The sequence below is a fragment of the Dioscorea cayenensis genome, chromosome 10 (genome assembly GCF_009730915.1).
Source record: "Dioscorea cayenensis subsp. rotundata cultivar TDr96_F1 chromosome 10, TDr96_F1_v2_PseudoChromosome.rev07_lg8_w22 25.fasta, whole genome shotgun sequence".
NCBI classification, from domain to species: domain Eukaryota; kingdom Viridiplantae; phylum Streptophyta; class Magnoliopsida; order Dioscoreales; family Dioscoreaceae; genus Dioscorea; species Dioscorea cayenensis.
In genome coordinates this window covers 2,750,389-2,764,019 of record NC_052480.1, presented here as the reverse complement: position 1 = coordinate 2,764,019, position 13,631 = coordinate 2,750,389, and the positions used below count along the sequence as shown (strand labels likewise).

Genomic DNA, 13,631 nt, shown 5'->3' with positions numbered 1-13,631 from the left:
ATGGCCGATGGACACATATTACACTCATTTAATTCAAAATGCAATCCAAACCAAAGTTCATTGGAGCGAGACAGAATCCATACATTCGGCCTCAGCATACCGAAATAAGTCCTAGACGGAGAACAGTTTCTTAACCATAATTCTCTATCATCGATGAAATCCAACTCAATCAAAGAGAAGATCAAGATCAACAACAACAACAACATTAGAAGAAAAAGGATTGGGAGAAGCAATGGACCTAGTGATGGGCTTGGAGAGACCTCTCATGTCCATCTTGCAGCATCTCATGGACATCCCTGATGAGTTGGATAAGACCATGACTCCAATAGACATGAAGGAACTCCCTTGATCTTACGTCTATGAGGAGGATATGCCTAGGGTTAAGCCAGGGAAGATCAAGGTCCATGTTGAGGATGAGAATGTGCTTGTGATTAGTGGTGAGAGAAAGAGAGATGAAGAAGAGGAGGATAGGAAGTACCTGCAGATGGAGAGAAGGGCTGGCAAGTTCATGAGAAAGTTCTCGCTTTCCCGAGAATGCAAATGCGATCCGCCCCTCATCGTGGTTGGCAATCGCCTCCCTTATCTAACTCCTTCATATGCAAAAAGCCTTCCAGCCGGGTTCCTTCGAATCAAAAGAACTCATCAGTGAACTTGAGAGCAGCAGTAGGGGAAGAAGAGGAGGAGCAGAAGACCGAGATGGAGGCTATTGGAGAGGTGGATAATGGAGGCGGAGAAGGAGAGAGAAACTCAATGGGAATTTTGGAGACCTAAGGTTAGAAGAGCAACCATCAACCAATTAAAAAAATAATTTTTATCTCGCCAACCACAAAGCAAGCTCAAATGGCCACTCAAAAAACTAGAATGAACAGTATTATTTGGGCATAGAATTAAGATGAAGTATATATATATTAGAACTTTTTTGTTTAGCTTTTTATACAGGGCGACTCAAAAAAAAATCAAAGGCCCTAGTGAGACCATATGAAAGTTGCATATCACTGATTCACCACCGTAACCTTTGACCCATAAGCTTTTATAATTTTATTTTTAATAATTTTTTATATAAAATCATAATTTTTCTTTTCTTCATCAAACTGATTTCAAGTTTTCAACTTTTCACATATGACCTCATGCTAATAGAGCATGTGTTAGTCAAAAACCAATCCCACTAATAAAATGGCTCACCAAACCGTTTGCTTAAAGCAACGGCTTAATCAAATGGCACTCATAAACTAAAGGATGAAGGCAGTCAAATTTGGTGGCTTAGTAGGTGAAAAGCACTTTGCATTCTCCTATAAATAAGTGCTGAAATTCTCATTTTTCAACACAGCAGAGAGAAAAGAAGAGAGAGAAAAAGTGAGAAATTAAAGAGAAAAGAAGAGTGTGAGAAAATATTTTTGAGATATTTAGTATTTATCCTATTATAAGAGAGAATAATAGTTTTTCTCTTTGTTATTAAAAAGAGTTTATAATTCTTGAAATTTTCTCACGTAGTAAATTCTTGTATCTTTGTCCATAATTTTTACCTTAATTATTTAGGAGTTTTTCACGTAATATTTTTGTGTCTTTTACTTTTCAGTATTATTTTTATTTATTTTGCTGCGGTATTGCTCTATTCGGTTCTACGTTTTATAACATTATGAAACCTCACGAGCATAAATGAGTTCACTAATCACAAAAAGATCTTGTGTGACTCCTTAGATGAGATCTCAGCTTTCAGTTGTGTTTCCAAGTGATTTTCTAGGATGGAGAGATAATTTTTTTCTAATTAAATTGATGAAATATTGAAAAATTTTAACTAGCCATTAAACAATCCCCTCCCCCCCTTGTTTAAACTTATATACATATTCTTAAAACTTCAAAAGTTCAATATAGTATCTAAAACCTATCTGTTTTTATTGAAGCTCAAATGAGGTTTTTTTTTCATTGTTTTAATAATATTTATGCATTTAAATCTATTTAATAGCAGAACATAAATAAAATCATATAAAAAAGACATAAGAAAAAAAAAATTGGGGTTTCTATACAAAAATGGATGATAGTTGATTTGTGAAAACTTATATACACATTCTTAAAATTTTAAAAGTTCAATATAGTATCTAAAACCTATCTGTTTTTATTGAAGCTCAAATGAGGTTTTTTGTTCATTGTTTTTAATAATATTTCTATTTAATAGCAGAACATAAATAAAATCATATAAAAAAGACATAAGAAAAAAAAACATATTTGGGGTTTCTATGCTGTGTATATCATTAAATCTATAAAATTATTGAACATAAATAAAATAATAATAAAAAGACAAAAAAGAATTATGGATCATTATAAAAATTAAATATATAATTTTAGAAGCAATATTATTTCATTAAATATGTTAACGAGCTGCCGGGAGCATGAGAAATAATTTCAATTATCCGAAATATATAATTTTCATTTTTTATTTTTCAAACGCTGACTTAATCAATATTAATCAAAATAAATATTTTAAACTTTTATTATATTCTTATAATAATATTTATTACCAACATTAATATTTTTAAAATTAATTATTAAAAATATTAATTTAAATAATTAAATATTGAGAAAAAAAACTATAAGAGATAAATTTAGTGTTTGGTTGAAATCATGGACTATTTCATTTGGCAAACAAAGCCAAAACATAGTCATTATATATATATATATATATATATTAGATAAGATATAAATATTTTTGTAACTAAGTTATTTTTACAAAAAAACAAGTATATAAAATAAAACATTAATTTCTCAAGTAATGAAGGGAAACAAATGAGTCACTTGCATCTTTTGTTAAAATATATATGTATTACATGAATATATAATGAAAATGAATAAATCCTTTTCAAATATTAAAATGAATATCTTCTGTTAAACATAACCAGAAATTTCCAAGGTTGCAAATGATTTTAGCTCAATTTTAATAAAAATTTATTATATAAATTCAGTGCATTATACTACACGTATTGGATATTTAACACATATCAAAACATTTTTAAGACAAATAAGCTATACGTGATTTTTTACATTTATTTTTTATTTTTCAAATGAGTATAGTTGTTGATACTAAAATATCTTTTGAACTCTAAACATTAAGTGGTGTAAAAAGCTGTAAACGACCCAATATACATACATACATACATACATATATAAATATATATATATACATACTTTTATTTTTTTTTAATAAAAATGATACATAATAAATAAGGATATGAAAATACTTATTTACGTACTATGATGGAGGAAGACGTCGAGGAGGACTGGACCTTCCCGTTACTTAATGACGAGGAGGAAGATGACGTTGGTCATTCCTCGCCATTGAGGGAGAGGTTGGGCACTCGGCTGGTATTCACCATCGAGGAAGAGGCTGTCTATGAACCGCTTTTGCTTCCTTCTGGCAGGGAGCTTTGGGGATGCAAAGCCGTTAGGTCGGCACGCAGTGGTTGCGGGCCTGGGAGAAGATTTGTGCATGAGATCTCCTCAGATGAGAAGGGGAAGCAACTGTGGCCAGAGCAGACAAGCGTGCAGGTCAAGAGGGTGGTTGAGCCTTGCTCTCGCCCCAAGGACGGAAGTAGATGTGTTCCGCCGGTGGTGAAGAGTGTTGTCGGTGCCGAGGTAGAATGGCAACTCTCTTACCTTTGGAAGGAGAAGGTAGCATGCAGAGAAAGGGTTGGACCCGTAGTAGAGACTCCGACGGTGGTTGAGCATAGCTCCCACGCAGGCACCCAAGATGCATTCTCGGAGGTTATTCTGGCAGTGGTTGAGCACAGCTCACACAAAGGCGGTCAAGATGGTTTTTCGGAGGTATTTCCGGCAGTGGTGGAGCTTAGCTCCCACGCTGGTGGTGGGGTTGCGCGAGAGGGGATAGATGCGTTGACGACTGCATGTCCGTCCATGGTTGTTCAGAGGTTGAAGGTAACGCAGGGGGTGGTGGAGCCTTGCTCCCAACGGGTGGTCGAGCCTCGCTCCCACGGCCCGGCTCGAGCGAGGGCTCCCTCACCGTTCGCGGGTGCATATATGTTGGACCGATGGTCAATCCAGTGATCCTGAACGAGGGGCCTTTCGCCTGTTGGCTCGGCCTCCTGAGCGCCGTTCGATCTTTGAAGCGGGGAGAGGTGTGCTGCAGGGTACGAAGGAGCGTCGTGTCGAAATCGGGAGCTCTCGTACGCTGCATGGGCAGAAGCAGAACGTGGAGAGGCACGTTAAGGAAGCTGCGGTTCAGTTTAAGGAAGGAGAGGAACTGGTTAAGGCTCCCAAAGTTTGTGAGGTGCTGCCGGTTCAAGATAGTGGGCCAGGTGTCTTGACCAATTGCTCTTTTGAATTGGTGCTGGGACAGGATAAGGAAGTTAATTTTAGTGACAAGTCTTTGGATGCTCCATTGGACTGTTTGGCTGGGCCCACTGAGGATATGGGCCGATTGGTATCTGTGGACCCAGTTCTTTTGTGTGAGGTGGATCATCAAATGGACCGGGTCAGTGGGAATTTAAGGAGTGGTGGGCCAGAATGGGTTGTTGGGCCTGATGGGAGTAAGGAGAAAGCTATGGGGGCCTTTACAGAGGTAGCGGCCGCTAAGGTGGGGAGTGACATTTCACAGGGACAGCCGCTGTCAGGGGTTAATTTCAGAGATAAATTGGTTGTTCCTTTTGTGGCTCCACCGATGGGATTTGTGTGGATGGAACCCTGTGATGCCATCCGACGTTGTCTGGATTTTGTCTGGATTTCAGGGTTCCATGTTAATATAAACACTTGTTAATTAATGATTTCAGAGATAAATTGGTTGTTCATGTGGCGACCTGTTTTGTTGTTGTTTTATGTATGTCTGTTCCCCTATTGCTCTTCTATTGTTACCACATCTTGTGGTGTGTGTTGTAGTCCTGGGTCTGTTTGGGTGTGGTTTTTTGTGGGTGTCTGTATCTGTTCTCTTTTTAATTGAAGTGGTTTATCCACCTTTTCAAAAAAAAAAAAAAATTGAAAATACTTAAATATATTTTTAGAAAACTAAAAAAAATTAGAGTGTTTTTTAATATATATTTTATAAGTGTTTTGATAGAAATTATGAAGTTAAAAAAATAGGCATCAAGTACAAATAGTAAGTTAGTCATATTCACATATATGAATTAAATTAAGCATAAGAACTACGAACATCTTTTGTCAGAATTAAAAACTTTGGTTGAATTCAAAATCATTTAAACTAAAATTGAAAATTTGTATTTAATTGAAACATTATCAATGAATTAACACAAATGAAAATTTCCAACTATTTTCTCTTCAAAAAAATAATTTGAGAGTGGAGAAGCATGGAGAACCTCTTTGACAGAGTCCTCAAAATTGTTCTTTTTATTACTTTTAAAATCCACGTAAGAGCTCGAATTTTTCGGCGTAACCATTGTTCTATCTAAATTCTTTTTTTAATTTAAGAAATGTAGCAGCTAATTTATTGAAAAAAGAGTACCAAAATACAAAAAAAAATGTTTATAAAGTTATTTATCTGACACAGTGATTCATCAAAATCATTATATATTTAACACAGCATTGCAAGATTATTGGCATAATGGAGATATCAAACACAGGCAATAAATTTCAAAGGAAAGCAAGCAAATTTATTTTATTATTAATAATACTGATACAAGGATAGTCCATTCATTTTGAAGAAACAAACAGCATAACCAGTGCATTAAGAAGAGACACAAAGATAGTAGTACAACATGCATCCATTATTACATTAGTAATAATTAATGGAAGCTAGTTTTGAGGCTTTGGCTGCAGGAATTTAGAGAACCATTTTGCAGAGTCTTTTGGTGTGCGTTCCAAAGTGTTATAGTCCACATAATTGAGCCCAAACCTCTCCGTGTAACCTTTCTCCCATTCATAGTTGTCCATTAGAGACCATGCAAAGTATCCTTTCACATTTGCTCCCTCCCTGAAATCATTAATTAACAAGTGTTTATATTAACATGAACAATGAATAGTAGTTTAATTAAATTCTGTCTTTGTTTTCAATGAAGAAAATAAGAAGATATGTGAATACTTGGTTGATTACTACTGTTCTTAGCTCTGCCTGTTTTAATTTCTTGTGTTTTATTGAATGATGTTTCTGCAGTACTTGTTTAGTGTTGTCCTTGAATATATTTGTATTGATTAATTGCTTGTATTTCATCAAATGCAGATGATAATTAACAAGACAAGTCAGCAGACAAATATAGCTTCTTTGAATACTTGGTTTAGTGTGGTTCCTGAATCTATTGATGTTTAATTTCTTGTATATCCTTAAAAACAGAAGAAAACAGAGATAGATCAGCAGATGAACATTGTTTCAGTAGAACTTCTTATTTATGTTTTAAAGTTCCTACTCTTTGCTTGAATGAAGAATATATAAGACATACATATACAGAAACAGATAAACATCATTTCAAAGATGATTATTTAGTATTGTTTTCTTATATTTACTAAAACAGAATAAGGAAACAAAGATAAATTTAGCTGAAAAAACATTGGCAATTACCTTATGGCATCACAAATTTCAGCTAGATGAACTGCAAAGTAGTTCTTTCTCATTTCATCAGCCAGAGCTTCCTCCTTCGGGATGTCAGACTTGTCAACATTGCTAATTCCTGTTACCATACAAGATTTTAATGTTAGACATACTAGAATACTAATTCTTATATTTTTCTATTATATTTGGTTAATGCTCTACCATTCTCAGTAATGTAGATTGCCGGGTTTTCATATCGCCTCTTTATATATAACAGTAGGTCTCTGAGTCCTCTTGGATATACATAAATCCAGCTTCCATTCTGCTTATTGAAAATTCATAACATAATGAATCTGTATATATATATATATATTCTCTGCTTTTAATGATAAACACTACTTACCGATTCACCAATAGGAACCCCATCTTTGTCCGCTGCAGTAAACGTTAAAAATACTAGTTAGAAAAAATTAGCCAAATAAAACTCTTTAAGTTTTTGAAAGAACTTGCCTAATTGTTCGGCATATGATTCATTGATATGGAGGAAAGGAGGTGCTTGAGAATACGGTACTTCACGAGCATATCTCGCCGTATAGTAATTGATACCGATGAAATCATATGATCCTTTAATCATATCTGCTTCTTCTTTACTGAATGTAGGCAGTCTATTCCTCACTATAGCTCTCATGTTAAATGGATAATCTCCATGCATCAATGGATCCAAGTACCTTAACAAAATATCATCAATAACATCAAACATAAAGTTCTAAGTTCATATATATAATATATACACACACTGACCATGCAAGCATGAAATCCAAAGCTCGGCTTGCCGCCTCGACATGTTTGTGTGTTTGGTCATAAGGATGATACCACATACAAACCAAAGTGATCCCGACTTGTCCTCCTTGCGTTCCCTGGAACGACAAGAAATTCATATTCATGTATACCAAATTAATTGATTGCGAGACTATTAATATTGTTACATAACCTGATACTTGTCTTTGTAAAGTCTAGCGGCAGCTCCGTGAGCGAGCAGTAAATTATGTGTGACAATGTAAGGCTCGACGATTGAGTTACCGACTGAACAACCAAGATCATGTGAGCACCGTCCGGGCGCGTGCTGTCCAAGACCATATCCCATGCTACTGAAAGTCCATGGTTCATTCAAAGTGATCCAATGCTTAACTCTGTCTCCGAACTCTTTGAAACAAATTTCACAATAGTCCTTAAAATCAAACCTGATTAAAGCCTTTGATTAGTGATGTTTAACACTCTTTTTTACAATCAATTATGAATTTTATAATATTATTTACATTATCTTTTTATTGAGAAAGCCTCCGTATGCATCCTCAAGAGCTTGAGGGACATCCCAATGGAACAGTGTGACATAAGGTGTGATGCCTGTTTAATCATAAATTAAATTGATTAAATATGTAATTAATTAAGGCTTTAAAAAAAACAAAAAAAGTGAATATGCAAACCATTTTTGATTAATTCATTGATGAGATTGTTGTAGTAGTTAATTCCTTCTTGATTAATGCCACCTTTCAGTGATCCCTCTGATAAAAATTAACAGAAATAAATTTAAAAAAATGATTAAGTTGGGGAAATATAATTTTAGAGATTAAATAAATACATACTTGGTAGAATGCTTGACCATGAAATGGAGAATCTATAGGAATCTAAGTTCATGTCCTTCAACAACTTCACGTCTTCCTATAAATAGTTAGAAGTTAAAAACTAATAAAAAAATTAAATAAAAAATTGGCAAAAATAAATTTTGAAGATTACTATTTGTATGCCAATATATATATATATATATATATATATATATATATATATATATATATATATATATATATATATATATTATTTGTAAATACTTTTGTATCGATGATATGAATCCACGCCAATATTTCCATTGCTCCTGTCATCAATTTTTTCTGCAAAATATTTTAAAAAATAATTAAACATGCTCATAATAAATTTAATAAATGTTGTTATAAATATAAAGGAGTTTTCTTGTTGGTATTTTATGCTGTATTGAATTATATATATATATATATATATATATATATATATATATATATATATATATATATATATAGAATTTTTATATATATAAATATAAATACTGCCACTGAAACTAATTTTTAAAAAAATTGTCAAACACTTTTTATTTATTCATTTATTTTTCATTCATTTACTTATAGATTTATTTATATTTCTTTGATTACAAATCAACTGTAAATTTTTAAGATTTTTTAAAAGATAGGTTGATCTTTTAATTTTTTTAGTGGGCTTCTGTTTAATATATATATAGTTTTAGACAAGTATTAGATTACCTTTCTTTTGTTTGGGGGGTGGGGGGCATAATAAAAAATTAGAAAATCAAACCCAGTGATTATTATGCAAATATTTTCTTGTTAATTAATAAATTCAAACTTATTTATTCTTATATTAACTACTGAATTAAGAAGAAGAGGTGTTCATTATTCATTGCAAGATATAAATATGTACATACCAGGGTGTTGTTGGGCGAAAGTGTCCCAAATGCTTGGCCCTCTCCCTCCTTCATTCCAAGCTCCTTCTATCTGCAACAAAAACACACACAAACATTTTTTTAGTGCAAGATCAATAAAGAGAAAACCAAAAACATCCTCTTGACTAAAAACTCAAGCTTCATATCTATTGTCCATAACTCTTACAAAATAAAAGTAAAAATCCATTACCACCTTGTTTATGATGATTCTTTTCTCCCTTGTTTTAATATTTTTAAAAAAAAGTTATTACTTGATTACTATGAACTCTTCAACAAAAATTTTTTCTTGTTTTTTTAAATACTTATATATCATGAGAAAATAACCTGATAAGCAGCAGTGGCAGCACCAAAAGCAAAGCCAGGAGGGAAGCTCTGCCTGCCAAAAGCCACAGCTGCATCAGTAGTGGTATGAGGAGCACTGGTTTGGACTGAGATATTTCCTCCTCTCAAGCACACAAAGGTGCCGCCTCTACCACTTGTTCTTCTTGAGTACTTGTTTTTGCTACTTGGTAGGGATGAGTGTTTATTAAAGGAAAAGGAAAGCCATGCTGGTTTTCCTGTGGCTAATAATGAAGTACTGGAACTAGATAGGCACAAAGTGGTGGGAGACATGGAAATTGGTTGAAAGATGGAGGCCATTGTTAATTTTTTTTCAAGTGAGTTTGGTGCACTTAAAGCAGGGCCTGTGGGTGGTCTTTTATAGGCGCAACATGTTTGAAGGAGCTTGTGGTCATTAATTATTGGAACTTTTTTTTTTTTTAACTCCAACCCCAATGAAAGACATTAATTAAACACCGTTAAATTAGAAATGAGGAGGTCAGGGATCAACTCCTTCACTCACCGCATTTATTATTTATCCATATTATAATAATAATAATAATAATAATAATCCCTCTATTTTTTTATTGAATAATCAAATCTCACATAAAGAAAGTTGTTATTTCACATAATTTAATAAAAAATTAGTTATCTTTCTAAAATTACCCCTTATTTATATCTTCACATTTCTCTCTTATATTAAATTTCAAGAAGAGAATTGAATAAGGTGTTAGGGTAATTTTGGAAAAATAATAATAAATGCTTTTTGATGTTCAAAAATGACAAATAAAAAGGAACATGGGTTTATGACAAATAAAAATGAACGGATGGAGTAATAAATAGCAATAATTATGTTCTGGGTTTAAACAAAATAGATAATACTCCCTCCATTCATAAATACATGTCGTTTTAAGAGAAAAAATCTATTCCAAGATAGTTGTCGTTTTACCATATCAAGGCAATATTTATTCTTTTCTTCCAATTTTACCCATTTTCAATTTCCTAAGTTATATAAATGAAGAGAGGAATATTTATAGTTCCAAGAAAAATACATGGTTTCAATAGAGGGATTGTTTAATAATTTGGTTGTTTTTTATGTTAAAATTTAGATAATTTAATACTATCCTTAATTTTTGTGCGACATCCTTAAACGACATATATTTAGGAACGAAAGGAGTAATAAATAGCAATAATTATGTTGTGGATCTAAACAAAATAGTTAATCTTATAAGCACTGCAAGTGATATTTTTTCGTGTCAGTCTTCATCTATAGATCAAGTGACTAATTCTAAGTCCCTATACTAGGAATGGCCATGGAATATAACGAGGGTAGTGAGTCTTTCGACTCTTTCCTCACTTATTCTTTCATCTTAGATGGGGATTTCATGTTCCCGTCCTAATTAGGCAATTAAGGAGAAGAAAAGCCTTATTCTCAACTCTGTAGAAAAACGATGCTATTTTTACCAAATAAATTTACCGAATACGATTCTCGAATGATATGGGTGCCCAACTTGTCATCCACATCCTCATCCACGTTATTATTTTTTTATATAAACTTCAAATTTAAACCTTAAAAATCCTTAAAGTCTTAAAATTAAAAAAAAAAAGTTATAAAACTATATCTAAAATCTTAAACCTAAATACTACAAAATCTATACCCTAAAAATCTAAAAACTTAAACCCTATGTAAAAAATACTAAAAACTAAACCCTAAACTCTAAATTGATAATTTTCAGTTTAGGGTTTAGGAAGGGGGGTTTTTGGTTTATCATTTATAGGTTTATTTTTTTACGTTAAATGTTTAAATTTAGGATTTAGATAATAAAGAGACATTAATTTTTTTTTAAAAAAAAGAAGAGATAAAGAAAGAATGACGTGGATGGTGACATGGATGCCAACTTGTCATCCACGTCATTCAGGAAACCTATTTGAAAAATTTATTTGGTAAAAATATCATTACTCTATTTGATATATTATGACACAATTAAAAATAATTTATAACTTTAAAAATAACATTTAAAAATATTTTTTTACCTCAATATTGACCCAAATAATTTGACGATTGAAGCAGTTGACCAAGATCCGAGACTCAGACCAGCTTGATGCCGATACTGAGTCTCATGACTATGATTTCAACCCTTGAAAAGTTAAATATATTATATATATATAATTATTTAACAGTATTGGTTGAATTTATTTAATGTTTATATATGAATAACTTGACAAATAACATAATATAAAATTTAAATCACGTTCAATACAATTTTTTTTTTAAAGTGGATAGATTGAAATAAAAGATTAAGTATTAACCAGAAACAAGGGATTACAAGAGTTCTAGGAGTAGATAACAAATAAAAACTGACAATACTGAGGATTTTATAGTATTTGGGTTTAATATTTTAGATATAGTTTTATAATTTTTTTAAATTTTAAGAATTTAATAATTTTTAAGGTTTAAATTTGAAGTTTATATTAAAAAAAAATAATGACGTGGATAAGGATGCGGATCGCAAGTTGGGCATCAACATCATTCAGAAAACATATTCAATAAATCTATTTAGTAAAAATAGCATCGCAATATTACAAAATCTATACCCTAAAAATCTAAAAACTTAAACCCTAAATAATATATACTAAACCCTAAGCCCTAAACCCTAAATCCTAAGCTCTAAACTCTAAACCCTAAATCCTATGTCCTAAACACTAAACTTTCAGTTTAGGGTTTAAGGATTGGAGTTTTGGTTTATCATTTATAAGTTTTTCTTTTATCATTAAATGTTTAAATTTAAAATTTAAATAATAAAGAGGAATTTTTTTTAAAAAAAAAAAGATAAAAAAGAATGACGTGGATGCTGACATGGATGCCAACTTAACATCCACGTCATTTGGGAAACCTATTTGGAAACTTTATTCAATAAAAATATTATTACTCTTTGGTTTAAGATTTTAGATATAGTTTTATAATTTTTTTAATTTTAAGAATTTAAGAATATTTAATGTTTAAATTTGAAATTTATATATAAAAAATAATGACGTGGATGAGGATGAGGATGACAAGTTGGTATCCACATCATCCGGGAAACCTATTCGATAAATCTATTTATTAAAAATAGTATCGCTCATATAACTATGTTTTTACTTTTTTATTTATTTATTTTAACCCTATTATATATATATATATATATATGCATGTGTCATTTATAAATGTTTACAGATTCAAAATTATAAATGTCCATGATAAATCGTTAGATTAAAATCCAACAACGACTTTTTTATCACAATAGCCATAATGCAGAAAAAAATTTCTTTCAGCTTCTATTGATCACATAAATATTATTATTGTGTTTATAAATACTACTCCAAAAGTCTCCAATCTCCCTCGCTGAGATTGACATAAACTCTATATATTAATATATATATTAATATAATTTTATTTGGGGAAAAGAAAAGTACTCTCTGAGTCTCTTTCCCTATAACATATTAATATATATTAATATAATTTTATTTGGGGAGAAGAAAAGTACTCCCGGAGCCTATATATTAATATAATTTTATTTGGGGAGAAGAAAAGTACTCCCTGAGAGCCCTTTCCCTACAACATGAAGAGGGACGGGATTCCTCTCCTCATACCCAACTCAATCATTGGCCTTTGCCAAGCTCTACCCTTTACTTTTTTATTTAAATATAAAAAAAGCGTTTTTAACCTGAAAAGTTTATAGATAAATAATGGTGTATGGCTATTTACTTATTTCAGTGTTAGTTGTGACAATTTTTTTTATCTTATTAAAGAGTTGGCACGTGCATGAGATCGCTTTTGGTTGGGTGTGAATTGATGAGATTCCTTGTTGAAAATTTAATGCAGAAAACGATGATCATGAGGGGAAATGAAATCTGCCCGCGTGACAATAATATTAGTTTTTAAAAATATATTTATCTTTGCAAATTCCATCCTCTTTTACAACATTACCCCTCAATCAATCATTGTGCATATTATATTTTTTGTATTTATAATTGGATGAGTGACACCAATCAATGATCTCAAATCTTTATATGTATATTTAAAAAAAAAATCATAAGGTATAATTAAATAATGTATAAAACATATAAAATAAAGAGAAATTAAGTTTATATTTTTCAAAAATTGGAAAATTTAGGTTATTAAGATGATGTTGTGAATAAGAAAAGTCAAGGATAGAAAGCAATGGTTTGTATTATTTTATAGCTTAACATGTATCAATTATTAAAATTAAATAAAATATCAAATATTATTTACAAGTTGTAGTA

At 31.5% G+C, this 13,631-nt stretch overlaps 2 protein-coding genes across 2 annotated transcripts; one reads left to right on the top strand and one right to left on the bottom strand.

Moving 5' to 3' along the window:
* Nucleotides 1-370: 370 nt before the first annotated feature.
* LOC120270799 (17.1 kDa class II heat shock protein-like) lies at nt 371-771 on the top strand. The gene is made up of 2 exons (XM_039277863.1): nt 371-516; nt 615-771. The coding sequence occupies exons 1-2, from the start codon at nt 371-373 to the stop codon at nt 769-771; spliced, it is 303 nt and encodes a 100-aa protein (XP_039133797.1).
* Nucleotides 772-5,588: 4,817 nt separating this feature from the next.
* Nucleotides 5,589-9,692, bottom strand: LOC120269933 (furostanol glycoside 26-O-beta-glucosidase-like). Its single transcript, XM_039276912.1, has 13 exons — nt 9,354-9,692; nt 9,012-9,081; nt 8,374-8,430; nt 8,128-8,205; nt 7,969-8,046; nt 7,801-7,888; nt 7,476-7,725; nt 7,286-7,401; nt 6,995-7,212; nt 6,888-6,919; nt 6,707-6,806; nt 6,515-6,623; nt 5,589-5,932 (listed from the first exon to the last, which is right to left on the bottom strand). Exons 1-13 carry the CDS (start codon nt 9,666-9,668, stop codon nt 5,755-5,757), a joined length of 1,689 nt encoding a protein of 562 aa, XP_039132846.1. The 5' UTR covers nt 9,669-9,692; the 3' UTR covers nt 5,589-5,754.
* Nucleotides 9,693-13,631: the final 3,939 nt, after the last annotated feature.